This window comes from Paramisgurnus dabryanus, chromosome 10 (assembly GCF_030506205.2).
Source record: "Paramisgurnus dabryanus chromosome 10, PD_genome_1.1, whole genome shotgun sequence".
Lineage (NCBI taxonomy): Eukaryota > Metazoa > Chordata > Actinopteri > Cypriniformes > Cobitidae > Paramisgurnus > Paramisgurnus dabryanus.
Genome location: NC_133346.1, coordinates 22,356,205 through 22,384,199, shown reverse-complemented (window position 1 = coordinate 22,384,199; position 27,995 = coordinate 22,356,205). Strand labels below are relative to the sequence as shown.

General features: G+C 38.5%; 1 protein-coding gene across 3 annotated transcripts; it reads left to right on the top strand.

The window, feature by feature from the left end:
• Window positions 1–508: 508 nt before the first annotated feature.
• Window positions 509–27,344, top strand: rc3h2 (ring finger and CCCH-type domains 2). 3 transcript variants are annotated; one of them, XM_065290273.2, is made up of 19 exons: window positions 509–750; window positions 6,860–7,163; window positions 9,717–9,834; window positions 10,984–11,217; window positions 11,475–11,650; window positions 13,932–14,132; window positions 14,951–15,083; window positions 15,258–15,376; window positions 15,481–15,593; window positions 18,180–18,383; window positions 18,632–18,801; window positions 19,197–19,561; window positions 19,732–19,869; window positions 20,236–20,388; window positions 21,240–21,453; window positions 22,386–22,467; window positions 25,163–25,340; window positions 25,429–25,562; window positions 25,865–27,344. In XM_065290273.2, the coding sequence occupies exons 2-19, from the start codon at window positions 6,933–6,935 to the stop codon at window positions 25,983–25,985; spliced, it is 3,084 nt and encodes a 1,027-aa protein (XP_065146345.1). In that variant the 5' UTR covers window positions 509–750; window positions 6,860–6,932; the 3' UTR covers window positions 25,986–27,344. The 3 variants fall into 3 exon arrangements, with proteins under 3 accessions (XP_065146345.1, XP_065146343.1, XP_065146344.1); XM_065290271.2 differs by having other exon boundaries at window positions 18,611–18,801; XM_065290272.2 differs by lacking the exon at window positions 509–750 and adding an exon at window positions 3,429–3,575 and having other exon boundaries at window positions 18,611–18,801.
• The last annotated feature ends 651 nt before the right edge of the window (window positions 27,345–27,995 follow it).

The window sequence follows — 27,995 nt, the reverse complement described above, 5'->3', positions numbered from 1 at the left end:
GACACAATATAACATCTTATGGTACTCGCATAAAGCAGCATTTCTGTCTCTTTAAAACACACGCAGCCTACGCCTCGAAAAGCGGCTCGTTCCGGCTTTGCCCCTTTACATCTTTATCCTTGCCCCATCGATGAAAATAGTACCAAGCAAAATATTCGACGACAACAATAACCTATGCCCTACTTTTTAGAAACACGATACTGTTTTGGTATCTACTCCAACCATTTAAGTGCAAACAACCACATCTACAGTCATTTCAGTCTGCGTGAACTCACGGCGGAGTGATTTAGGCTCCGAATCGCGAAATCACTAAATCTACTATAGCCAAGGTTTGCGTTATGAATAATAATTAGGAAATGAGAACGTTGCCAGGTAACCTCCCAATAAATAGGGTTGGTCTTATGTATATTGATTAGATAACGCATACGTCATCTTGTTGTCTTCCAATAGCACATGGCCGGCTTATGAATATTAAAAATGAAGACTTGCTCGTAGTGGGATTCGTAAATGCGCTGACGGATTATGGGAGTGTACCTGCTTACTGAACATGTCGCGCTCTCAGGGAACGCGCTCCCAAATTACTGGAAATTATATACGTGATTTTTTGTGATGTCTGGGCGGATTAAAAGGACCTCGAAAAAAGCAGGAAACACACATTCGGCTCACCGGTGAATAAATAAACGAGATGAAGAATTTGATCTTGGCGGCGAAGTGCACATAAACTATGGACGGTTATGATGATCGCCTACGGTAAGCGCGAGTCGCGCGTCTTTTACAGTAAAAGCTTGAGTGACTGTTGAGTGCGACTGATAGTGTGGCGCGCGCGCTGCTCTGTGGATGTGCGCGATATAATTGTACAAGATTGTCCCTATAATACATAAAAAATATATCTTCAAACTTTTCCCACATTTAAACCGACTTGTCTTTTAAAATCTGCAAGTGCACAGTGATGCCTGAGCAACAGTATGAGCATAGTTAATGTTAAGGTTTGTTGCACTACAAACAGCTTTTATATCATAAAGGCTTTTGCATTTGTAGACCGTGCATTCATATCTTGCATTATATTATAATAAATATGAATATTTTGTGTTTTTTTATTTTGATTGTCTTACAATATATGATTGATGGAGAATAATGAGCACATTTATGGTATTTAACTTGCTAGGTGTCCACTGTGTATTTAAGGGTTAAGTTTGCTGCACTGTATAGAATAAGTTTCAATAGTTGAGCAGAAGTCAGGGTGAATTCAGTTGCACAACACCATGAAGCGCACTTCGCGCTCAAAAAGACTTCCGTGTTTAATGAACAATTGATTTCGCCATATTTCATTCAAATGCATTAGAGTCTTCATTTATTTGTACTGCACTGTACGTTAATGCTTTAGGATGTGACTGTTAACAAAGTATATAGATTGTAAATAATATAAAGACAAAGTATATAGGCAAAAAATAGTTTCAGTTTCATTATCCATTTGCAGTCACCATATTGGCAGCCAGCCAGCACGAAATAAAGGATTACAAATATGTATTTAAAGTATGGTTTACATGAATTGTGTTGTTATATCTGTGTTTTTGTAGTAAATGTGCTAATTACCAGTTACATTAATATATAACTGATGCATGACTTAATAAACATAAATATGTAAACACATTTCTACTTTATACAGCATAAGTTCTTAATAACTTTATACTGTTTAGTTCTGATCTGTAATAGGCTACACAAGTTCACACAGTTGAACTTGAAAAGTGCTCATGTATGACTATCCTGTATAGGATAAGGCACTCTAAAGAAGCTAAGGGAAAATAAACAGTGGTGTGACCAGTTTTTTTTTATTAGAAGTGGGTATACCCCATGCCATCAAATAAAGAATTGGGTATACCTGCATATACCTTGCACTACACTTATCTTTTTTAAATAATTTTTTGTGACCATCTCTCTTAAAGGGTACATTTTACAATACTTTTTTAAAGATGTCAAATAAATCTTTGGGTATCCCCAGAGTATGTATGTGAACTTTTAGCTCAAAATACTATATAGATACTTTATTATAGCATGTTAAAATTGCCACTTTGTAGGTGTGAGCAAATTGTGTCGTTTTGGGTGTGTCCATTTAAATGCAAATGAGCTTATCTCTGCACAAAATAACAGTGCCGTAGTTGGATAGTGCAGATTACGGGGTGGTATTATCCCCTTCTCACATCACAAGGGGAGCCACATTTCAATGACCTACAAACAATGGTTTATCAAAACTAAATTAGTGGGTTGTTCTTTTTCACATTTATGGGTTGATAGAAGCACTAGGGACCCAATTACAGCACTTAAACATGAAAAAATCAGATTTTCATGATATGTCCTCTTTAATGGTACATAAACTTTAATTACATTTTTTGCTACTTTTTTAAATGACTTATATGCATAAGAATGTCTGTGTAAGTGTGTATATGAAAGATGTGTTGACGCTGACAGGGACATGATGTTCCAACATTGGTGACACAGTCTTACAGAAGTCTTGCAGTCACATTCAACCTTTGAAGCCCCCAGTCTCAAAACACTTGCACGCACATTCGCACCCATTACCCCTCAGCATTCCTAGGGTTCAGGTTCTGGGTCTGTCAGTTTGTTGGAGTAAATACGTTTCGTGAAACACAAGGGACCATCCATCAGACTGGTACATGTAGAGACCATGGTGCAGTATGATCAAAGTGATAATTTTATGTCAACTCTATGCATAATCATGAGTCATAAACTTACAATGACAATGAACAATTATAAGTTCAGCAGTCTGGAGTTATGCTTCATGTGTCAACTTACAGAAAGTCATTTAAAACAATGCGTTTTACAGTAAACAGGGTTAATAGAGTTAAAGTATACAAACGGTTTACAAAGTTTTTCCTGTTTCACTCTTCTGCGGTCAAAGGGCATTGAAGTGATTTCCTGTTTATGAGCCTGAACAGATCTTATTTTTAACAAATGTGTGCACTGCACAGACAGTTTTAAAAATGGAATATTGCATCACATGTATTATGTCAGTCACAAATGAGTAACATTTACTTCATATTTAAAAATGTGTGTTATGGGATATATTCTTATACATACATTTTGATAATTAATGATAGAAAAAAAATACTAAATATATATTAAATATTGTAATCAAATGATAGAATTTTGTAAAAACGCCAATGCACTATTAATACAGTTTTAATTAACTGTACATGTGATACTGTATGTAACTGAAACCGCACAAGTGTGAACGATTGAGGAAGATTCGCAAAAAAACTATTTAGTATTTACATGATTTATATGTAACACGTATATATTAAATCTTTCGCATTAGTCACGAGGGTGCACGTGCACATTGCAGGATTTCCTTGAGCAGATTTTACTCAGCGTGACTGTGAATCACAGGATCACGCCCCCAACATACCCCAAAACATCACACCACAACTATCTTCAGACCTGAACAAACTTTCCCCACAAATACGTGGCATTAAATTCAGCCACAGCGTGGAAATATGATTCACGCGAACAGAATCCAGCAGATCCGTGGATGTGGTACACACGTTGTCGCTTTCATGGTGCGTATTTGGCTAATGAGTTCATATTGTATGTACCTTAATATGTCCTTTAAATTCTTCAATTTGCTAAATAACTGTCAATGCTTTTGGTGCTGTGTTCTGTATTGTGCATGCATTATATATATATATATATATATATATATATATATATATATATATATATATATATATATATATATATATATATATATATATATATATATATATATATATATATATATATATATATATATATATATATATATATATATATATATGTATCTTATATTGTGTTATATTTGTTTGTAAAAATTAAGTTTCAGAACATTTTCTATAGTGGAACTAGTATGCACTTAAGACCATAGACATGCTGTACAGTATGCTTTATTGAATTTGTCCAATAATGAAATAATTTAAATCATGTTAAAGTTCATACCATTAAAATTAAAAAAAACTAAAATCTATCCAGCGATCAATGTAACTTTGGTCAAATGGTATGGAAGCGCTTTAATCAACCAAAGTAGATTACTCAAGCAATGTAATCTACGTTTTTTTAATTGTAATTTTATACGATTATTTCCATTTCCAGTTAAGATGAGCTTTTTGAAGGTTTGTTTTGTAGACATAGGAGTTTAATGAATGAAACGTGCAGTGTGTGCTGAGATCAGTGTACCTTCATGGCCACAGGCATCATGAGACTCTATGACAAATGATTGATTCCTAACAGCGGTTGGGGCTCTTTCATAACTTTGCATGTCACGCTACACTGTAAAAAATAAAAAGTTGACTTGACTTAAATTTTCAAGGCAACTTGCTGCACAGCTTTTTTGAGTTTACTCAACTCTTGGATGATGTAGTTCACCTAACTCAATTTACTGAGTAATGTCAACTTACACCAAAAAGTTGAACCAACTTAAACTGATTAGGTAATAAACAAATTTCTATGTTTACTCAACTAGTGGCTAAGTTGGGTAAAGAGTAATTTAATATATCCAAATTTAACTAATCTACATGTTTTGGATCGTGGGAGTGTACACAGAAAGGTCTCATAAACAAAGTCTTTGTCTGACTTAAACCAGAGACCTTTTTGCTGTGAGGCAACAATGATGCGCGCTAACTCATTGTGCTGCCCTCTACACTGAACACACACTTCTCAATCATGGTAACAATGAACAAACATAATTCTTTAAAAAATTACTCTAAATACAACATATAACTAACATTAACAACATAACAACATAAATAAATGCAGCAAACATTAAAACAGTCATCTTTTTTAGTAAATATTAACCAAAGAAGTGAACATGTTGCAATGCATGCTGGGAACCATTCCGACCATAGTTTTTTTTAAATTGCTTGTTCAGATTACTCAGTTTGGCAAGTTGGGTGAACGAATTGGACAAAAACTTATACATCTAAGTCCAGTCAACAAAATAATATTTGTTAGCTGAATGATTATGCTCTTTTCATTCAGTGAACACAAAATAATCAATTGACGCCCTTCAACAAAGAAATCTTTGTTCAAGTTACTTAATGTTCTTTGTTGAATGAACATTTTAAAGTTGGATTTTTTACAGTGTAGATTTGATGGCAACCGACAGCAGCTGAGGGATTTGGGTAGCAGGTGTTAAACCAATCTCATAACAGCTGAACCCCCAGAATTCAGCTGTTGAAGAATGAATGATTTCTTTCACTGCTGTAAATATTCTGAGAACATCTATAGTCAACATATTCATAAAAAGTTATTGCGATATACATTTTTTGTTTTATATGCTATTTTACTGGGGTTTTGTAAGATGCTTAATATGGATTAAACAGCACAATGTTAATGGCTGTTTGTAAATAATTTTACTTTGTAAATGCTCTACTTCCTGTCCCTGCAGGAAGTCCCTGATAAGGAGAAATACTGAAAGACAAATAGACTGATAGAGGTAAAGAGAGAGAGAGAGAGAGAGAGAGTCATAGAGAGGGTTTGGGTGGAGATGTGAGGAAAGTGAATGACTCTTGAGTGCAAAACAGTTTATTTTCGGAGCTTATTTGTGAGGACAACACAAAAATAGAGAGAAAAACAGACAAATCACTTTACTATAGTAAAGAATAGATATGCTTCAAGTTAAAGATGTTATAATATATCTATATTTGCTGTAAATGTCTGTAAAGTTCACTTATATGTATTTTTTTTTTGCATTAAAATATCCATAAATCACAAGCACAGTTTTATATATTTTGGTAATTTGTGTTCATACCATAGATTTTAAAAATATGGACGTAATGTCCGTGACTTTATCCATAGGTTTGTAAAGAGCTTTCTAAAGCCAAGATTTTGCGGAGCCAGCCGTCGCCATCTTGGCAGCGCATCGCTGTGCATCACTCGCGGTTAACCGAAAATTAGTAAAGAGGCGGGACGTGGGTGAAGCTGAGGTGGTCACTCATGTGGCCCTGCCCTTAATTTTGCAGAACTTTAAGGCTTAATATAACTTTATTAAGTTCTTCATTAAATTAATAAAAAATCAGGAATGAAGGGCAAAATTAGCTATATAGACCAAAAACACTTTTTGTACCAGGCTAAAACACATTTATTTTTGCTGTAAAGGTGGGCATTTTAACATGGGGGTCTATGGGATTGACTCCTTTTTGGAGACAGCCTCTAGTGGCCAGTCAATGAATTGCAGTTTAAGTCACTGTCCTGTTGGCTTCACGATAGAGATCGGATGGTTGCCCCTTGGTTCAAACCAAGATTGTTTCCAACAATGTTTGATCCCAGAAAAATTCTTAATATAGAAATGTCATCATGTCAGTATTATCATTGGTTTCAGCTTTTACTGCTGTAGAAATCATAAGTGTAACTAATTACTAATTAAATTAATTACAGATTCTTTCTTCAAAGTCACCATGAAATCAGAAATGGCAATTATTATTTTTTAGGAAAATTGGTGTGTTTTTATAAATGATTTATCTGTGCACCTAATTATTTTTTATTCATTTGCACTCATAATTAGATGCACCGATATATCGGCTAATAATCAGTATCAGTAGATAAAGCATTTTTTTTTAGAGTAACGGCTATCGGCCTCTGTCAATCAAAAGAGAACAGGACAATGCAATGAATTTGAGCGTGTATAGTGTGTATAGAAAATGTAAAGAAACATAGTAACAATAGTTTAATGTTTTAATATTAATAGTCATTGTATGAATGAATAACATTTAAAAAAGTATCGGTATCGGCATAAGTATCGACAGATATCAGTGGCTATGCATATTGGTGGAATTATTTAACTAAAATGACTACACGTTCTATCCTTCAGGTGTTTTTAAGGCGTTGGGGCGTGGCAGCATGCGATCTACCTGAGCGTGTTGGTTCCACCTGGAGGTCACAGGATGCCGGTGCAGGCAGCACAATGGACTGAGTTTCTGTCCTGTCCCATCTGCTACAATGAGTTTGACGGCAACAACAACAAGCCCATCAGCCTGGGCTGCTCGCACACCGTCTGCAAGACCTGCCTGCACAAACTGCACCGCAAGGCCTGCCCTTTTGACCAGACGGCCATCAGCACTGACATAGACGTGCTGCCTGTCAACTGTGCACTACTGCAGTTGGTGGGAGTGCCGGTAAGTGAGGCATGCTGGGAGATTGTTTTGATGCTTTAGTTTTGGGCTATGATTGTTTTAAAGCTCGAATCCCCAGCTGTGTGCCAGCCTCTTTGTTTGCTTATGGGTTTTTACTGTTTTTGGTTTTGTAGTTGAGTTTTTAGTTGTAGTATAGCATTCTAGTATATTCATAGACAAAGTGATGGGTTGTGCTGATCAGGGTTGCCAAGTACTCGGTTTTCATGCAAAACTAACTCTAGATTAGTAAAAACTGTTGCTGCAGTTGGTTTTTCCATGCGTTAAAAGTGGAAGGCTTTTGATCATCCGCTAGCAATATTAAGGTATTAACAGTGTTAACAGTTATTAACAGTTCAATGCATAACAGTGACTGTACAATATGTATTATCAGTATAGAAGTGGCATATTTAGAGTTTTGGTATTTGGGCTAGGGCAGGGTTCCCCAAATCTTACCCTGGAGGGCCGGAAAACTGCAGAGTTTAGCTCCAACCCTGATCAAACACACCTGAACAAGCTAATCAAGGTCTTCATGATCACTAGACAATCACAGGTGGATAAATTTGATTAGGGTTGGACCTAAACTCTGTAGTGCTCCGACCAACCAGGGTAAGATTTGGGTCATACGACTAGTTTGATTGGCCATTGTGCTGGTTTTGTTACATAGATCTGGCAACCCTGGTGCTGGTTTATCGTTCCGGTGAAAATATTTGACCCTACCTCAGTTCAGTTCAGTTCAGTTGGGGCTAAAGCCAGGCTAAAGTTTCTAATCTAATGATGAGATAAGAAGAATCAAAGTTTGATTTCAGTCATCGAGTTTACATTGATTTTCATCTTTGACATGACCTTACTCAGTCAATAATAAAGATATCAAGGTGTTCATAGAATGTTATTTACATTATGTTGAATAATTTTATGTAGAAAACAGTAAAACACAAATAAACTGGGTCACATGTGTAAATATAGTTATATAGACGGTTTCAGCAGCAACAGATTAATCAAACCGCTTTTGTGGCCCAAACTTAAACCTGTCCCCACCAGCGTTTTTTTTTTTTAAGTTGCCTGCAAGCATTTCTTTTTTGTGATTTTGACAAAAGTTTCACAAAATGCCTTTCAGAAAAAATTCGTCTCTAAATATAAAACAAACAAAAAATAAAAATTATTGTTTATAATTTGGGTAAGAGCACCACCAAGTGGATGATAGCAGAATTACAGATTATCTTAAAAACTTGTCAGGTAAGCGTCTTTGTCAGGGAAAGGTTTTCTCTTAAAGGATAATTCCGGTATTTAACACTTTGAGTCTCATTTCTGGTTTGTTTCGGATGAACTACAGTGATGGACACTGAAATTTTGACAATGGGTCGTGTCTTGAGTTTTTGACTCGTTTAGAAGCGTCTCTTGACTGCTTCAGAATGGAACACCACGAACCACTCGGTGAGTAGCACAGTTTTGAAAATGAACGTTAAGTGTTTTTTTAATGACATGTTTGTGCATGGTCATTGACTTCCATTCTGAAGCAGTCAAGAGACGCTTCTAAACGAGTCAAAAAGTCAAGACACGACCCATTGTCAAAATTTCTGTGTCCATCACTGTAGTTCATTCAAACAAACAAGAAATGAGACTCAAAGTGTTAAATACCGGAATTATCCTTTAATTGACGAGATAACTCATCAATGGCGGGGAAAGTTAACTTAGGTCAGAAGTTACAGTAACTACAGGCCAGTAACTATAGCAACCGGGTGTTCCGCATACATCTTAAAAAGTCCAGCCGCTGGCTCTTTAATCGCCCCCTGGTGGCTGGCTGCGGTACAAGTCATAATCCTCTCTCTCTTCATGCAAACGAACAGGACTCGGTTCTAAATAAAAAATTATTTACACTTCTAATAAAATTTTCTGAAAGATAGTCTTGATCCTTTAAGGTAGTTGTTATCACGCTGATATATGTTCAATCGTTCATTTTTGTGATCAGTTTCATTTTATCTAGTAATTTGATGCTATAGAATCGGGGCGTGTCGTTATCATTGGTGTGGTTGAATTGGGCGCGGGAGTGTTTGGGGGGAAGTTTGATAACGTGGCTCCGCCTCTGGCTCCACGGACGATTTCTTTCTTTGCATGCCCTGGCTCCAAACTGACGTTTTTACGTAACATGGCAGTGCCCATGGTCGGCATTTTTGGCTTTAATTCTTAACAATGGAAGGAAGTGACGTTGTGTCATCCATCTTTTTTACAGTCTATTGAAGCAACGAACACACGTCCAATGAAACTGACAATAAAGATTGTTTCAAAGCAGTAATAAATTGGGAAATAACAATGAATGATGCAACCCTCATCAATGCATAGTTGCACGTATGGTAAAGTAAATCAGTTCAAATTTGCAATCACTTTAAGCATTTGCTAATGTACATGTGTGCACTTTAAGCTCTTTAAAAAATCTTCAAACTTAAAAAATGTCAAAATAGATTTGGTTAGCAGTCGATTTGTCAATGTTGTATCATGTTTCATATGTGCGTAAACACTATAAATCTAATTTTAATACTGTATAAATCTAATTTTCTGCAGGTTCCACAGGGAGAGGTTGTAAATGTGGGCAGCGATGAAGACACGAGACATTACGAAGTGTGCAGGATGTGTGTGGAGGAGCTGGCACTGTATCTCAAACCCATAAGCGGAGGAAAAGGTAAGTGTGTATGAGAGAGTCATACAGGTACATCATCACATCACATGGCTTGTGAGGCTTCATTGTTCAGGTTGTGGCTGCATGAGATCAGGTTAGAAGAGCACAACACTTCCTGTTGTTCAATGTGTATAATGTTTGATTGTTTGTGGTTGGAAATATATACGTCAATGGGGGGGGGGAGAAAACAACACTTTAAAGGTCATTGCAGGTATTGTATGAGCAACAGATGCGGCTTGTTTAATATCACCCTGCTGTACAGATTAAATAACCTGTAAGAAAGCCTGTTTATGTACTTTTTAAATCGATTATGACATTACAATAAACAGTACAGCACTACTTTTTTGGTTAAGTTTGCATCGTTACTTGATTTGCATAATACTTCAAGTCTAAAGCAACACAGACAGTGTGTGCAAAATAACAAATAAGCTTTTCGTAAGCTCAGTTCATTCGTAGTAATCTCACCCCTAGATGTTAAAATAAGCACAAATATTTGATAAAATATGTTAAAACGCAGAATAAACCCAGTGAAAACATTTAAAGATGCATTTTTAAATAATACATTACATGCCTCAAATTGACTGAATCTCATTTCCCGCTGTTGGTGGCCATTAACCACATAAACGTCTCTTTGTAAGCCAAAAAAAAAAAAAAATGCTTGTTGTGCATGAGAAGTAAACCTTTAGGCCAATGATGTTCCAGCCGCTGTGTGGGGAAGACACTTCAGGACTCAATTGCTTGTATTATTGGAGTAACAATAAAATGTTCATCTTACAGCAGACTAGTGGGAGGCTAAAGGCTAAAGCTCTTCAAAGTCTCCATTGATGGATGAGTTTATAACTGAGCTATTCGGCCAAGTCTACCATTATGTAGCCATAAGACTTATGGGACTTTTACTCTCAGGACGTTTATCTAATCATGGAAGCAGAAATAAATGTGTAAAAAATACTAGTCGATAAACTGAAATAAAAGGTTCCTGAAGGTTAAAGGAAAAGTACACACAAAGCTTTTCTTATCTTGTCTCACTGTCTTTCTTAATCTCTGTATAGAATACATTCATTTAGATACTAATTTAATATTTCATAATTAATTTTCCCAGTTTTCCCAATCTTTATTAATGCATTAATTGACTTGTGCACCTCTGGCTTACAGGTGTGGTTGCACTCAGTCAAAGCGCTCTCAGTAGACCCATGCAAAGGAAGCTGGTGACTCTTGTGAACTGTCAGCTGGTCGAGGAAGAGGGCCGAATGCGGGCGATCCGGGCGTGCAGATCTCTGGGCGAGCGCACGGTCACTGAACTGATCCTACAGCACCAGAACCCGCAGCAGCTTTCTGCCAACCTGTGGGCTGCAGTGCGGGCACGCGGCTGTCAATTTCTCGGACCCGGTGAGTCTGTAATCGTATTAAAACCGTAGTGAAGGCAATTTAACAATAGATAGGGTTAAGGATGGCGGATTGTGTTTGGTTGTCGATGATGATTACTCATAGGGCAGATTCTGAATGGGAAAACACAGATTTTCCCATGTGATCTGATTTTGAGTTTTACAGTCTGAGAACATCCAGCATGAAATGATTCCTGTGACGTCACCAACGGCATATTAGTCATAAAACTAGCTGCATGTTTTCCTTTGTATATTTCGCAGCTATGCAGGAGGATGCTTTAAAACTGGTGCTGCTGGCCTTGGAGGACGGCTCGGCTTTGTCGCGAAAGGTTCTGGTGCTGTTCGTGGTGCAGAAACTGGAGGCGCGTTTCCCTCAGGCATCTAAGACCAGCATCGGTCATGTAGTTCAGCTGCTGTATCGCGCCTCCTGCTTTAAGGTCAGGTCTAAAATCAGACACACACTGTGACTGCGCTTTAACTGCTGATTACTTTTCATGAGTTTTTTATCAACTGCTGGCACTTTCTTGTCTCAGGGGTTGATATTTATTTTAAACCAAACTCGCCGCACAAGCCCTGAAAAGTGAAGCCAAAACATCTCGATCCCCCCCCCAGGGACTGGTCCTAGTATAGTTCATAAACCCCGCCTCCCCCATGTAATTCAATGGGACTTGAGACCAACTAAACAATTTAATTATACTTTAATTATCTTTTTTCCCAAGCTGGTTTTGGTCCTTTACTGTAGTTTTTATCACGCTGATGTAAATTCAAGTGTTTGTTTTAAAAAAAAGTTTAGTTAGTTATTTAATGCTACAGAAACGGTGGTGTCACGTCATGATTGACAGCTGTGATATGCACATTCTGCGAGGGCGGGGCCTTGATTTTAGCGGCTTTACTTCCTGCTCACTACTGCGCAGGACTTGTCCCGAAATCGCTACTGCGCAGACTCAAGACCCAAGATGTCAGCGTCGTATCGGGACACTGGTGGCTTCACTTTTCACCAATGGAAGAGAGCGAACAGGCGTCGTCCATCTTTTTTTACAGTCTATGTTTTAAACTTAGATTATATTATTTTAAACTTGGACCTTTACCATGGAAACTTATTTTTTGCTACGTTTTAAATGCCTTTCTGTCAATTTTTTGAATATTTAGGATTAGGATTGCACAGAAATTTCGGCCGTCAAAAAATCCTTTATTTTCATTAGCATTTTATAATTATCATTAGCATTTACTTATGCTTACTAATACAACCATTATTGGTTTTAGCCGAAAGAAGAAAACGACCATTAAAATGATTGTGTAATATCTTAGCATTAACAAGGCTGCTGAGTTTTTGCATAACTTTACTACTTTTTTGCATATAATTTTTCTAAAACTTTACATTAATTAGATAAAAGCTGTAAAATTTTATTCTGTTGCGTATAACTAAATGAAGTCCATGTACAGTATTTTGTTTTATTTTCATCCTATTTTGGTGTGTTAGGGCTCGTTATAGTCGTGCGTAGGTCCTACGGCGTAGCCATGACGACGTAGGTTCCGCGTCGGTTTTCATTTATACTTTTGCGTCGTCGTCCGCGTCAATGTGCAAACACACGCGCAGACCGCTGGTAGGCAGTAACCATGCGTGTAACCACAGTAGCTACGCAAACATCAAAGAAGAAGAAGCTTAGCAAGTTAACCCACAAACAAAGAAGAAACAGCAACTTGTTGTGTATAATTCGAGACGACCAGCAATGTGGAAGTAAATAAACAGCGACTTTTGATGCAGTTTGAGTTAAATCACTCCTCAACATGGCTCATCTTTGTTTTCACCGTCACAAACGGAAATACCTATGACGCAGTTTTTTTTACCTGATGGGAGGGGTTCTGGTGGACCAATCACAGCGCTTGCGGACTGTGAAAAAAAATTTGTGAGGTGCGCGTCAGGCTACACAGAGCTACGCACAGGCTACGGATAGCCTACGCCGTAGCTACGGCGTAGAACCTACGCACGACTATAAATCGGGCTTTACTTTCAAAAAGGTTTGATTATTTTATTGTTTTGCAGTTTGTAGTCCAACTCAGATTCCTAAAATGTTTAATATTAATACAATTACACAAAAACTATTTATTACTGTAGTTATAAACTATTTATAAGTAATTTTCGGTTTTCGGCCCAGAATTTTCATATGGGTGCATCACTATTTAGGATACATAATGTTCCAAAATGTCCAGCACAGAACATAGTTAAATTGTCGTTAAGGTGATACCTATGCGACTATTTCCATACTCAATCTTAACCCCGCCTCCAGAAACAAGGGCGAGTTGAGATGTTCGCGTTGAGTATACCAGCACACAGCCTTTCAGAACTTCTTTCTGCCCTCAAGCGAAATTGCGTCTGAAGTATTTTGTGGCCCCTTGGGCTGAAAGATTGAGACATTGCAAATGTGTATATAGCATCAGCAAAGGACTTTAACTAAAAGACTTTAATACCTCCAAGAGTTATGAATAATCAACGTTTTAGGTCGATGTAGATAGCAGACTGGGAGATAGCGAGTGATGAATTTCAGTAGCAAAAAGACTTGTTTAATATAGTGAGCCAACCAGATGCGTTGCCGTTAATGCATGCAAATGCATTTGTAGTAGTAATACAGATATTAAGTAATATATAGTAGTAATGTTTGTCTTTTGCATATCTTTAATATTGTACTAATGATGGCATTACCATGTACTTCCGTTCAGGTGACCAAACGTGATGAAGACTCTTCCCTCATGCAGCTAAAGGAGGAGTTTCGCACTTACGAAGCCCTCCGGCGCGAACATGATGCTCAGATCGTTCACATCGCTATGGAAGCGGGATTACGTATCTCACCCGAGCAGTGGTCCTCTCTGCTTTACGGAGACCTCATGCACAAATCTCATATGCAGTCAATCATAGACAAGGTACCTCATGTTTCATATCACTTTTCTAAAACCTAGTGAGCTTCCCACAACATTCAACGCCTTCATAAAGTAGACACTAAGAAAACAATAGAAGTCTGATTGTAAGTGGAGAGCTATTGTAGCTGTTCCTGTTTAAACTTTTTTAATGTATTTCATGATGTTAGGAAGCTTCCTTCCCCAACCAGTCTTTGCTGGTTGGCTGGTTTTAGCTGGTGCAGCATGCTGGTTTTGGGGTTTTGGGAATTTTTTGTTGGTCTTAGTCATGCTGAAGAATCAGGTGACCCACCAGTTTAAACCAGCTTGACCAGGCTGGAAGCTTGGCTAAGCCAGTTGGTTGGTCTTAGCTGGTTGCCCTGCTAAAAAAAGTGTCAAAAACCCCTCTAAAACCAGTCTGCTACACTAGCTTAGGAGATCAGGCTGGGAGACTAGTTGTTGTTTTCGATAGGGTTAGAAGTGTAGTATGTAGTGTAGTGAGCCTGTAGTATTTTTGGCAGATCAATATTTTACCTTTTACTCCACATGCTTTGATATATATATCAGTAAACAGTTAAATGTTAATTAAATGGAATTTTGTTTTTGATTATTAATATTTTTGGAGTGGTCACGGGCTGTTTCCATTGTGCAAAATTGCTTTTATGTTATGCACTGCTCATACAACTGTCCATAACTCTATACAAAAACTTAATACAACAGCATCATGTTAGATTACTGGGACAGTATTCTGATGTAACCTGACATTAAGGGACTTACTGCAGACCACCACAGTTTGCCATTTGCTCTTGTTATTCTTATCTAAATGCATCTGTCCTTGTCCACAGCTCCAATCTCCAGAATCTTTTGCTAAGAGCGTGCAGGAGATCACAATAATCCTGCAGAGAACAGGAGACCCAGCCAACCTCAACAACCTTAGGGTTCCTCTGGAGCTGCTCGCCAACATCGACCACAACCCTGGTGAGAATGCGCACTCGTGCTTTACACGAACTCATCTGATTTTACGTTACAAAATGTAAAACTCGCTTCCACAATGCTATAAGCTCTTACTTGGGTATTAAACTGACAATTGCAATACAGTATTTATGCTTGCCTTAGCATCCACTATTACCAACAACCTATCTGTGCACATAGATGCGGAGGCTCCGTCCTGGGGAGAACTGGAGAGCGTGTTATTGGCCGTGAAGGTGATTGTCCACGGGCTGGTGGAATTCATCCAAAACTTTAGCAAAAAGAACCATGAAAGTTCTCAGGTACAGCCTGGCATCTCATGATACTGACTATTTAATACACATTGCTGTAATTCAAGCTGCTACAGAAACAGATTTCCAGTATTTTTGTCCATCTCTTTGCACAGGCTCAACCAAACAGCAAGTACAAGACAAGTATGTGCAGAGACTTAAGGCAGCAGGGCGGCTGTCCAAGAGGAGCCAGTTGCACTTTTGCTCACACACAGGAGGAGCTGGAGAAGTGAGCAATGGGAAATTTACTTAACCACTTCTGCATTTAATACTATTATTATTATAGATTGTGCCTTATCCGCAAAACAGTTTTTTGACAAAAGTAGTCTCTTTAACTGCAAAATGGAGAATTTCGCTTAATTCTGCTGTATGTCCAGAATTTCGCTGTAGTTGGGGATACCATATTATTTTATATTATTTATCGTTATTTTATATTATTTTTCCCAAAAGCATCATAAGGCTAAGTAGTATGGTTCGACCGATATGGATTTTTCAGTGCCGATGCCTATACCGATTTTTGTTTCATCAGCCTTAGCCAATGACCGATACAGGCTGCCGATTTTCTTGAGCCGATATTTGAAGCTGATACTGCTTTTGCTCACTCAATTTACATCATAAAAATGACACGATGATGCCAAATGTTACAAGTCTCAATTTAAAAAAGTTACATTTATTGAACTTAGAAAAAAACTATATTTAACAAATAGTAAAAACAGGTGAGGGAAACAGGTAAGGGTGCTATGCAACCATAAACTGCACTCTCCACAATGACGATGAACTATCAGCAAAGGATATTGATTTCTAGCACTTTACTACTACAAATATATCTGGGGTCATTTCCAGGACAGGAATTATCTTAAACTAGGACTAGAGCTTAGTTTAATTAGGAAATATAACTAGTTTTAACAAACATGCCTTACTAAAAACATTACTTGTGTCCATTTTGAGGCAAAACACAGGCACTGAGTATTTTAAGGTATGTTAAAAAGAGATGTTATAAGTTTGGACAGTTTTTACATTTATTATAGTCTAGGACTAGTCTAACCCCTGTCCAGGAAACTGCCCCATAGAGATGAGAAATAAAAACCCGCTTTGTCCAGCTATGATCAGCTGTAAGGCCGAGCCTTCGATGTTGTCATGGAAAGGTCGGTTGTTTTTAGTCACATGACCTGCAATCGCTTGCGGCTTCCAGTACTCTGTCTGTAACTAATGTCGGAAAAAATCGGCGAACACGGCAGCCACATATCGGCTGATATACATAATATCGGCCCGATATAGTGCTCTGGAGTAATCGTTAATTCATAAGTGCCTCGTAAGACAACAGAGTTACAAGATCACCTGCAGGACAACCGGCAAACTGCACTCCAGCAATGACGATAATGTAATGTTTTAAATGTATATTTATTTATTGGGTTCTTCTTTGTTTATTTGTTTAAATTATTTAATATAATATATTTAAAATTCAAATGAGAAATCAAATTTAAATGACTAAACATAATTAATTTTGGTAAAAGTTGGTACTAGCAAATTAGCTGCTATAATTCATCTACAGTAAAAAAAATTTGAAGGGAAATGGCATCTGATTAAAGAAACCAAATAAATATTTACAGTACAATGCAATAATCCATAATAACAAAAAAAAAAAAACATAGATAATAAACAACAAATAATAATAATTAAAATAATCCAAACTATAATATAAAATGCAGAAGGCATTTCGGAATGGGACGAGTCCTAACCAAATACGGAAAATAATATGTCATATGCACAAATTATAAAAAAATTGAAAAAGTAGTTAAACAATAATGAAAAATATTATAAAAAATATTAGTGCACATCAGCTGAAGATCATTAGCCTAAACAAGCTTCTGCTACAAATTCAATCTACAAAAAGAGTCAATCTACTGGTGACATTTCAGCACTTGACAAACGGATAGCGACTCGTAAGTAGCACTTAAAACCCAGCTGCGAGCGACTTTGGGAAACGCAAGTTAATGAACAACGAGTGTTCGTTAAGTAGCTCGTAGAAAGCGCTCTTAAGTGCTAAGTTCAATCGTTATCGGGAAACCCAGCCCAGCTCAGTAGCTTTAATTGCCTTTTCCACAACCAACCCGCAATGATAAAAAAATTGACTAAACACTTTTGCCAGTGGGTGTGACCAAATATACCGTCAGTAGCTGGGTTTTCATCAAACTGATTTTATGCGCATTTTGAAGTATCACATAAGAAACGAGTGAAATGCTAAATTTCTTACGCTCGCGTAAGATGGTTTTTGAATATGCGAGTAAATGCGAAGAATGAGAGATGGAAACGCATTTGCCGAATAAATTCTGATGTAGCAAACATTAAACCGACAGGACTGAACGTCTAGCTGTATTGGCTTCTGTGCACAGCATTCAATTTAGAAATTACAAGCTGCACTGCTAGTAAATTTATAGCTTGCCAAATCGTAACTAAATGCAATCCTGTCTACATTTTCTAAACGTGCCTTGTTTTATTTATTGTGGTTACAAGGTTACCAATACCACTGTTATCCGCTCGAACAACTTGATGAACGTAATTTGCATTTGTTTGTTTTTCTTTTTTTAATGCATTTTGAAAAAATTCACTTCATGTTTCGATGGAAATTCACGTTATAATACAACATTTAGTCATTTTCACAATGCAATGCTCAAATGTTCCCGTTGTTCATGTTCTTCAATCATATTCAGATTCACACGATCACACCACCACATCAACACGAACCGCAGAACATATGGATCTTACTCTTCCTTTTTGTCCTACCTCACGTTATCGCTATCTGTTTCTCTTGTAGGTACAGAATGAGGAATAGAAAAGTCAGTGGGGTGGTTAGACCCTTCCTGTCAGTTTCAACAGTAATGCCCAAATTGGATATTAAAGGGTCAGAAGTTAAGACCTACGAGGAGACACCAACCTCAGAGGAATCATCTATGACCCAGCTCATCCCAAGAGGAGGAGACCATCAAAAAGAAGCACTGCCTGCTACCAGCCAAGAACAGTAAGATTTTATACTGTATACTGTAAACTTTGGATGACCAAGTTTGTTGAGAATGGGATTAGAGACGGTTTGATTACAATATCCTTACAAATAAAAGTTGAACAGAGACATATTTAATGTTTTTGTAATTTCATTTGCAGATAGAATTAAACTTTCATCCTCTCTCTGACCCTTAGAATTCAAAATATTAAAATTGATGTTATTATTATGAACTATTCCCTTAACAGGGAATTTATTTGTTCTTCCAGAACATCGATCAATCACGGACAATCTTCTGTGATGGCTTCGGTATTGTCTGTAGATGAAAGATGTGGTCCTCACGAGCACAGGTCTGTTCTCACAAGAGCTCATCCTGAAATTTACTACTCTAAGGACCTGAGATCACCGTATGACCTCCCACCCTACCACCAAACTGCCAGTGAGTAAAATATTCTTTAACTTTTGGTCTACAAAGTATTATTATTTCATTTGTTAACACTGTATTTTACAGTGTCTTGGTTACATAAACTTCTAAGACATGAATCATGAAGTTAAAATAGCACATTGCTTTGTTGTTGTTGCTTTTATCAAGCCACACCGATGGCTTATATTACAAATAATTAGTATCAATTTTAATGTTTCATCCATGAACATAATTTATGAGTCCTGTTTATTTGCATTGGTTCAATAAATTGAACTCCCATCGTTCCACGCTCTTTTATCCTTTTTTTTTGGTTAGTAACCTCTAGCGTCGAAAATTACATATTGTGCCTTTAATTGAACAAGTATATCTTTATAACATCCATTACACTTGTGTTTATGTTACTTCCACAGTTCCTCCTCACAAGTCATGCAACACCCGTTTTCTTCGATCCAGCAACGTCCCAGAGTCCACGTTACCCCCTTCAGTGGGCCCCCTGTACCCAGATCAGCACCCCTCTATCCCTCATGCAGACAGCTTGGGTCCCACTGCTTATGGTCCACCTTCTACCTACGCTATGTCCCAAGGCATGTACACTCCCGTCTATGATAGCAGACGCGGATGGAGGCCAACGCTTCATCCAAGGGAGGGCGGCCGGAGCAACTCGCTCCCTTTGGAAGCTTTCCATTCCTCTGTCTACCAGCCGCCACTCCGGGAGCGCTACAACTCGTTGGACAGCCCATACCGCACTATGGAACAACGGGCAGCGATGCACAGGGCAGGTTTCTTGATTAAAATGAATTTCATTCATGTCTCTAGAGTCGGTCGTAGTTATGGCAGCATATAAATGGAGCGTTTGTGACGTGATAACTGTTTGGTGCCACTTACGGTGTGAAAATTACATTTCGCCTTTATGAAACAATAACTCATATTCTGTGTTTTGCGTAGGACTCGTTGGCCCGTGTTCCACTCAGCTATGAGGAACTCATGCACCGCCACAAACAGGAACAGTGGGCACATCACCACGGCAACATGAGCAGACCTTCCCAATCATCGCCTGTTTTAACTGTGGATTTGTGTCCAGAGGTACGACCTAATAACGTGTTGGTTTAGAGGTGCGAGAACTACATCACATGCTTGCGTTTTAGTGAAGTGGCGTGAAATCAGATTTGTCGTTTTTTTCGATTAATAACTTTGGCAAAGAATCTTCGCCCTACTGAGGCGTGTGAAGCTATTTTAAGTGGGACTGTTGCTCAGCAACTGTGAAAAAAATCTAAAGCAGATCCAAAGAAGCTGTTCCTGTATTCGTGCATGTACTAATGCTTTGAAACGCATAACCTCTCTAAGATTTGAGTCACGTTACATTGTTTCATTCCACCCCCATTTTTTAAACTGGCAGCCTATTGCACGTTGGTGGGTGTGAGATAAAATGTTGTCCTCTCTCTCTTTCAGCATTCTGAGGGTGTGGGTGGTGGGTGTTCGGCTTGTAAGTGTCACGGTGGAGAAGACAGTCTTGCCCACTACTCTCCTTGGTCGTGCGGCACCATCAGCCCTTTCGAATCAGAGCCCTACCATTTGACAACACACTCCTGTTCCAAACAGGCAGTAAGTGGAGCCACTTAAGATCACATTTTCACTGATTTGCTTTTAAATATTTTTGCCTTTATAACACATTCCTGGTGGTTCACTGACACAATTAAAGGAATAGTCTACTCATTTTCAATATTAAACTATGTTATTACCTTAACTAAGAAGAGCTGATACATCCCTCTATCATCTGTGTGCATGCACGTAAGCACTGGAGCACGCTGCTACACTTCGATAGCATTTAGCTTAGCCCCATTCATTCAATGGTACCACTCAGAGATAAAGTTAGAAGTGACCAAACACATCAACGTTTTTCCCATTTAAGACGAGTAGTTATACGAGCAAGTTTGGTGGTACAAAATAAAATGTAGCGCTTTTCTAAGCGGATTTAAAAGAGGAACTATATTTTATGGCGTAATAGCACTTTTGGGAGTACTTCGACTCGACGCAGTGACACCCTCCCTCTCCCATTATGAGAGGGAGAAGGGGAGTGGACTTTTCAGGCGAGTCGAAGTGCATTTTAAAATAAAATTGACTTTAATCAAACCACGGATCCATGATAAGTTTTGTAATCCGTCTCGCCACTAGTGTAGTAGCACTGATCACTTTGAGGGGGGGATAAATTTATCCCCACCGGGGATAAAAATAATTAAGCAGAGGCAGGGATACATTGACCAGAGAGGGGGAAATCCCACACATCCCCCCCGGCAAATCGCACCGTGTATATATATATATATATATATATATATATATATAAAACCTGATTAAACAAAAAGATTGAGTGTGACGTTCCTGTTATGGTCAGACATCAGTTACATTACTCAAAGCACAACTGGGATGTGGATAAATTTCAAATTTTCCATTCTCAGGAAGAGGAGGGTGGTGGCAAACAATGGCTCCACATGTTTGAGCCCTACAGGCGACTTAAAGATGAAGACCCCATCATTCCTTTCGGAGAGGGGCCCATCATCTCCAAATGGGGAGCCATATCTAGAGCCTCTCGTACTGGCTATCAAACCACTGACCCGATCCAAGCCACCGCCTCACAGGGGAGCGCCAGTACCACGTCAGTCAATTTCAGAGGTGAGAGTCTGCATTTGTGCTCGACTCCAAGATACTGAGAGAATAAATGTATGTCATTACTTTTACAGAAGCAATGAATCCAGGATCTGAGGAGGCTTATTACTAGGCCTCTAAGAGATGGGGGAAAATGTAATAAATGTATAACGATGATGTGTAGTGCAATAAAAATCAGATTCGGGTGTCAAATTTCAATTACTTTTAAATAGATTTGAAGCCTGAAACAATTGCAAACCTACAGTATAATGCATTTCTTCAGTTTTGCCTGGCTAAAAATGCTTCAGTCCAAGTGTTTTTGTGTTATTCAACATTATTGGCAATCAAACCCCCCCCCCAAAAAAGGATCGGTTAAAGTGCTTAATGGAGTTGTAAACAACATTACATTACTTTTTTGGGTCTTAAGCCTATGGACCACTGGACAGCTACTCACTGTCAGATTAGCAACCCTTCATACAGGATGCATGATTTATTCTGACTGCATTTTTTTATTGTTTGTCTATGTAGATGAGTATTACTTGTTGCATCATAAGTGTTAAATTTTTAAAACGTCGTGTCCAGTTTTTTGAATAATGCATCGAAAGCTAAAATCTGATATAATAGTTATTATTATTATTATTAATTATTTGCAACCCTACAGTTGTTATTTCTACAATACACTGTCAAAAATAAAGGTACTGTCACTGGGGCAGTACCCTTTAAAAAAGGTCCTAATATGTACCATGTAGGTACAAATATGTATCTTTGAACTGCCAATATGTACCTTTGAAGTACTAATATGCACTCTTTGGGTACAAAGGTGTACCTTTTTTAAAGGGTACTGTCCCAGTGACAACTTTTGTACCTTTATAACACCTTCTGAGGGTGTATTTTGAAGCAGCAATTGGCAGGCAATTTCTATGACTGAGAATTATTTATAATTTATGTTTTCTTTACAGATTACACCTCTCATATTCACAGTGACCTCAGATGGGGTCCACGCGGATCTGATTCCTCCAGTCACTCCAGCTTTCTAGAAAAGTAAGATTTGATTTCAACATATTAAACATTATTTGTTGTTGTATGCTTTTCTGTAATTTCTCTAGCAATTTTGCTTGAATGGCATTTATCATTTATTAGTGATGCACCTACAGTAGTTACAGGTAAATCCTGTACATGTAAAGCCGTGGTCACGCTGGACTTTCAGGTTTCACAATTATATAACACGCCAATGTGTTGTTCTTAATTCACACATCATGCATTCTGATGTGCTTATACTGTTATGGCTGTTTTTATTATTATTGTACAAAAGAGGAGTATGCGATACTGTTACTTAGTTTTTCCTCCACCTGAAAAGGTCACGCTTGGACGAATCGATCATCTATTGGACAGACATACGCCTTAACGTAATACAAATTCGCAGGTCAGAGTTCTCCAAACTTGAACTTTGCAACGCAGCAAAGTGCAAAACTTATTGCACAAGCTTGTGTTTCCAGACTGACAGAAAGGAACGAAAAGTGTAGTGTGACCGTAAGTCTTGATTTATGGTACTCATCTTTAAACTTCTTTTCTCTGTAATACTTGGCTAACCAGTAACTTCAGGATAATGAAGGTGCTGCTGATTAGCAAAAAAAATAAGTAAAGTAATTAAAGAATTCATTTACACAACAATGGATTTTTGGGGGCCTGGAAATGCAAACGTTTGAAATCATGTTTTACAGTTCGGTTTTAAAAACGATACCATTATCGTCTCTGTGTAAACTTCAAAAACGCAAATTTGTGAAAAACGATGATGTAATGCATGCATATTATGTATTCAGACATCCTGGGACATCACCAGCTACTGGCCTGGCAGCATTTTCAGTCGTTTACTTTTCGCACAATGGATAAAGTTTTATGCTTTTAATATCGTAGACCATAAAGACCCAAGTATAGTATGTGAACATACATGCACAGCCTTACAAAGCATAGTTTATCTCACTCGTACGTGTACACAGACGTTCAACCATAGACTGTAAAAAATATGGACGTACTGAAGTGTCTGTGATGTCACCCATAGGTTTGTGAAGAGCTTTTTTGAAGCCAATAGTAGGCAGTGGCTGAGGGCGCCATCTTGGCCTTGAGTCACCGCGCATCACTCATGGATGGGTAAAGATGAATTGCAGTTTAAGTCACTTCCGTATTGGCTTCATCAGAGGAACTGGAAGGTTGCCCCTTGCGTTCAATTTATGTGCATTGCGACAAAATCTCCTGGGGCCGGTTGCACCAACCGGACGTAAAAAAGTTGGGTGTAAGTCCTATGTTGGGCTTAGCTATGTCCGACATTGTGAAAAATAATTACGCCTGAAACTACGACCAGACGCAGCTACGCTCAGCATATGCGTTTAACCGCAGTGATATTTGAAGGACGCTATTCGAGTTTACTATGGTAAAAAAACTTACACTTATTGCCGCCAGTTAAAAGATGAGCTTCCCTCATGTTTACCAGTGCGCTCTCCTTCAAGATGGGTTTGTCACGTGCAGACCCATCAAACATATTAACGAAAGCCTTTACCGTTTGCACAAAAGGTATTTTAGTTTGCAGATTCATTATATAAGCTCAAGTTTCAAACAAAATTAAAGGAAAGCTTTTAATAAGTTCTCTACAGTGTCTTTGTAAGTATTTCTGTATTTTATTATATTATTCATTTAGGGGTGTGTTAAAAAAAAATCGATTCACCAATTCTGAATCGATTTTCATATTAATTTCTAAAGATCGATCCGTAACTCAGAGGATCGATTTAATAATTAATAACTTAAACTTGGCGCGTCATTGAATTCATGCATGCGCGCGAGGTGGAAGGACATTAAAACAACGAACATTGCGGTCAGTAACGTTAAGCAAGCCGCAAGTGGTTGTTTTTTGTAATTCTGTAAATCTCGAAGATCGGATCAGATCGGATCGAAACAAATAATGATAATCGATTAAAGATCTTGAGTATCGAAATCGAATCAATTCTTCAAATTTGAATAGAAACCCAGCCCTAAATTCATTGGCGGTCTCTCTACCATGCATATAAGCACATTGCTCGCGTATCCTGTGCATTAGCCTCGTCTAGCCAATGTCTCGTCACATTTTATTATTTCTATTTTTGCCAAAGAAAAAAGTCAATACTTTATACTTACGCCTACCCTTGACTAGACGTAAGTTTAAGTCTCAGACGTGCGCCACGGCTAGATGGTGCAACAGGTGTAAATTCTACGTCCTACGTAAGCGCATTTTACGTCCAGAGTATTCTTACGGCCGGGTTTATGCCCAGCTGGTGCAACCGGCCCCTGGACTACATACTACATTCTCCTGTACCCGTAGAAAGTACACACAGTTACAAAAATCTGTAAGACGGTGAAATTTGCGTCACACGCACTGTATGCGGACCCTCGCGTATGTGTAAAAACAGGTCCATATTTCTAGCTTAAAACTCAGCTTATCAGATCTGATTCTTTTTCAGATCAAGGGAGGTGTTACATTTTTTTTTCTGTGGTAATCAACATTATATCACATTATGCGTTTCTTTGATGAGAGGGATGTTTGGTTTCAATGATGATTACTCATAGGGCAGATTCTGAGTGGGAGAAGCTTCTCTCACCTGATCTCAATATTGAGTTTCTAGTCTGAGAACACCAAACAAGACAGCAACAGTAATTTTTGCCTGTATTGTAAGTTTGAGTTTGATTCAGAGTGTCTGTGCCATTACAGTGATCAGATGCCGCCGTCAGGCCTGCACGTCAGATGTAATTCTTTCAGCAGCGTGTCAAAGCAGACCTCGGATCTGCTGGAAAAAGACGGAGCAGACAGCGAGCCAGACAGAGACATTGAGCTGGAGCTCTCCGCTCTGGACATGGAGGACATTGAGACACAGGACAGCAAACCTGAGGTATTAACTCTCAAAGAAAGCTCAGATCATACATATTCAGGTTGTATTTATTTGTTGGCTTATTTAGGGTTTCTTTTGTTGTCTAAAGGAGTCTTGTGACACGCTAAGTTCCCAGAACAGTCACCTCCCTACGGCCTTTAGTGATCCAGCGGCAATGTCCCAGCTGGACAACCATTTGCCTGACAGAATGGATGGCCAGCTTATGAAGAAGATGGCATTCAGGTAAGCAAGACGCTTTTAAAGCCAAAACAAGACTTAGTGGGCAGCACTGTTGCAACATTGCAAGAAGGGTTGGGTCGATACATTCGTCATTACGTCACTTTCACTTTTTTACTCCAGTTTCCTCCCACAGTCCAACCACTGGTAAGGGGAATTGTCATTCCCCAACGTCTGTTTCTGTGTGGATTAACCAGTTCTCACCATGAATCTGATCAAATAGGCTGGAATGGCATTAAGAAATAAACAAACATTCAGAACAGAACATGTATCCCTCAACAGTTGTTTTCTCTTTTGATGACTTGCAGGAAGACCTTCTCTCCGGGAGGTCTTAGTATGGGAAAGATACCACTGAGCATGTGCACACCCAGGCCTGGAGAAACCCCACGACCCAGTCCAGGACCTGAAGTGCTGCTAAACGGGAACTAAAGGGGGCTGGACGCAACAATCCCCTCATTCTCCAATACCACGGGGTCATGCCAAGGATCCACCATACTCCTTAGGTAGAAGGTAGAGTTGTCCTTATAGGAGTCAATAGAGGCAGCAAGACGCGGCCGGAAGCCTTCTGTATTTACATGTTCTCTTCATAAGAGCTAGCTATGCCCTGTTATTGTAATCACTTGTCGTCTATTCAGAGTTTGTTGTTTTTTTAATCACCACTTGTGGATGAATGTTCATGTTGAGTCACAACTCCACCTCAGGTAACTGCTGATGTCAGCCAATCAGAACTCAAGCTAGGAACCAATTACCCATGTCCCACAGCTCTGTACAAAACAAGAGGTTCTCACTAGCTTTTAGTATACACTGAATAGATTATAACCTGCTGTACAATGACTATATAATGGTCTCTTCAGATAGGTATTATAGATATATATCAATGTTTACAATATAGAGTCAGATATATATCAAGAATAACCAAGGTGCTTAGAATTTATTATAGTACTTGCATACTTATTGCAGTGAAATGTGCATGAAATGTTTGTTGGGCATCACTGTTTGAATCAACCATTGTGTAAATGTACATGTATAGGTTGTTGTTGTATGCATCTTGTAGACATTTTATAGGCACTCTTTATTTCATGCTAGGTTTTTAATAGAATAGCTTTATTATATCAGCATTTACTTGAGCCTTGTGTCATTGCACAACCTTCTTATTTATAAAACAGAAAATTAGATGTTAGGCGACACTTCCACACAATAAGAGTGAATGGCGACAGGGGTTACCTAGCCCAAAAATAACAGAAAATCTCCATAAAAGTAGACAATGCATCTTGTGTGCTGTTTTCTGAAGCCGTACCCTAGCTTTGTGTTTGCATACGTATAGTTAAAAAAATGACGACAGGTTAGACGTTAGTGGAGATCATTGGCAAGACACGAATTACATTTGATATTAGCGTCATGAATAAGATGTTGGTTTTAAAAGAAAAGGTTTTTAGAAATTTTTGAATGTTATTCCTTTAAAGGTCACCTAATATGAGACATTTACGTTTATATGTTGTTTTAAAATAATTGTGTGTTGCCTGTGTGTGTACACAACCACCCTATAATGATAAAAATGTGATCGGTACACTTCTATTTTATTAAATCCCCGTAAAACCTCAACAGTCTCATGTGACAAGCAGTTACCATTTTTTGATCAAACATATATCACTTTGCACAGGCCCCACCCACAACCTTCCACAACCACCACAGTTAGGGGGCGTTCACACCAAAACTTTTAAATGCAAATGAGCTGCTGCTTCCTCCCTGTTTACTGTTATCTATACCAAAAACATGCATCTACTTTTAATAGACAATCACCTTACCTTATTGTTTAAAAAAGAATGTGTATTAATGAATTACATAAAAAAATGAATAGAAATTATGACCTAAGGGTTTGTGCACACCAAAGCTTTTACGCCCGCGGCCGGCGCATGTTTTCAATTGTTTCCAATGGAAGCTCAGCGTATTTCAAATAAGCCAGCAGCTAGCGGTTTTCTTCTGCACTGAAAAGTGAGCATTCAGATTCAACTTTGGGTGAAAAGCTGAAGAAAGCTGACACTCAGCTGAAAAAACAGCTGGCATTCAGCGTTGTCCAGGCGTTTTCAGCCGCGTTTAAAAGTTTTGGTGTGCACAACCCCTTAGGGGCGGAACACACCAAAGATTTTTTAAGCGGTTAAAAACACCTGGAGGACGGCAAATGCCAGCTGTTTCTTCAGCCGAGCGCTTTGGTAGCTGTGATACTTGAGCTGGGAGCCGGTTGGTTGTTATGATACATGCCCCACCCCGCCTCCACTGTGATTGGACAGGGCAGGCGTGTGAGAACTGACATTGACGAGCGGAGCTTTACACCCAAAGTTGATTACCTTTCGGCGCTCAGAGCAGAACGCGAAAAAAACGCAGAGCGCCGGCTTTTAGCGTGGAAAAAAATGCTAGCTGCAGGCTTATTTGAATTACGCT

Excerpts from the sequence above, each read along its gene's own strand:
- rc3h2 (XM_065290271.2), top strand. The coding sequence starts at position 6,933 with ATGCCGGTGCAGGCAGCACAATGGACTGAGTTTCTGTCCTGTCCCATC. Across the intron at positions 15,377-15,480 it reads AGAACCATGAAAGTTCTCAG|GCTCAACCAAACAGCAAGTA; the intron begins GTACAGCCTGGC and ends CTCTTTGCACAG. Across the intron at positions 25,563-25,864 it reads ATGAAGAAGATGGCATTCAG|GAAGACCTTCTCTCCGGGAG; the intron begins GTAAGCAAGACG and ends GATGACTTGCAG.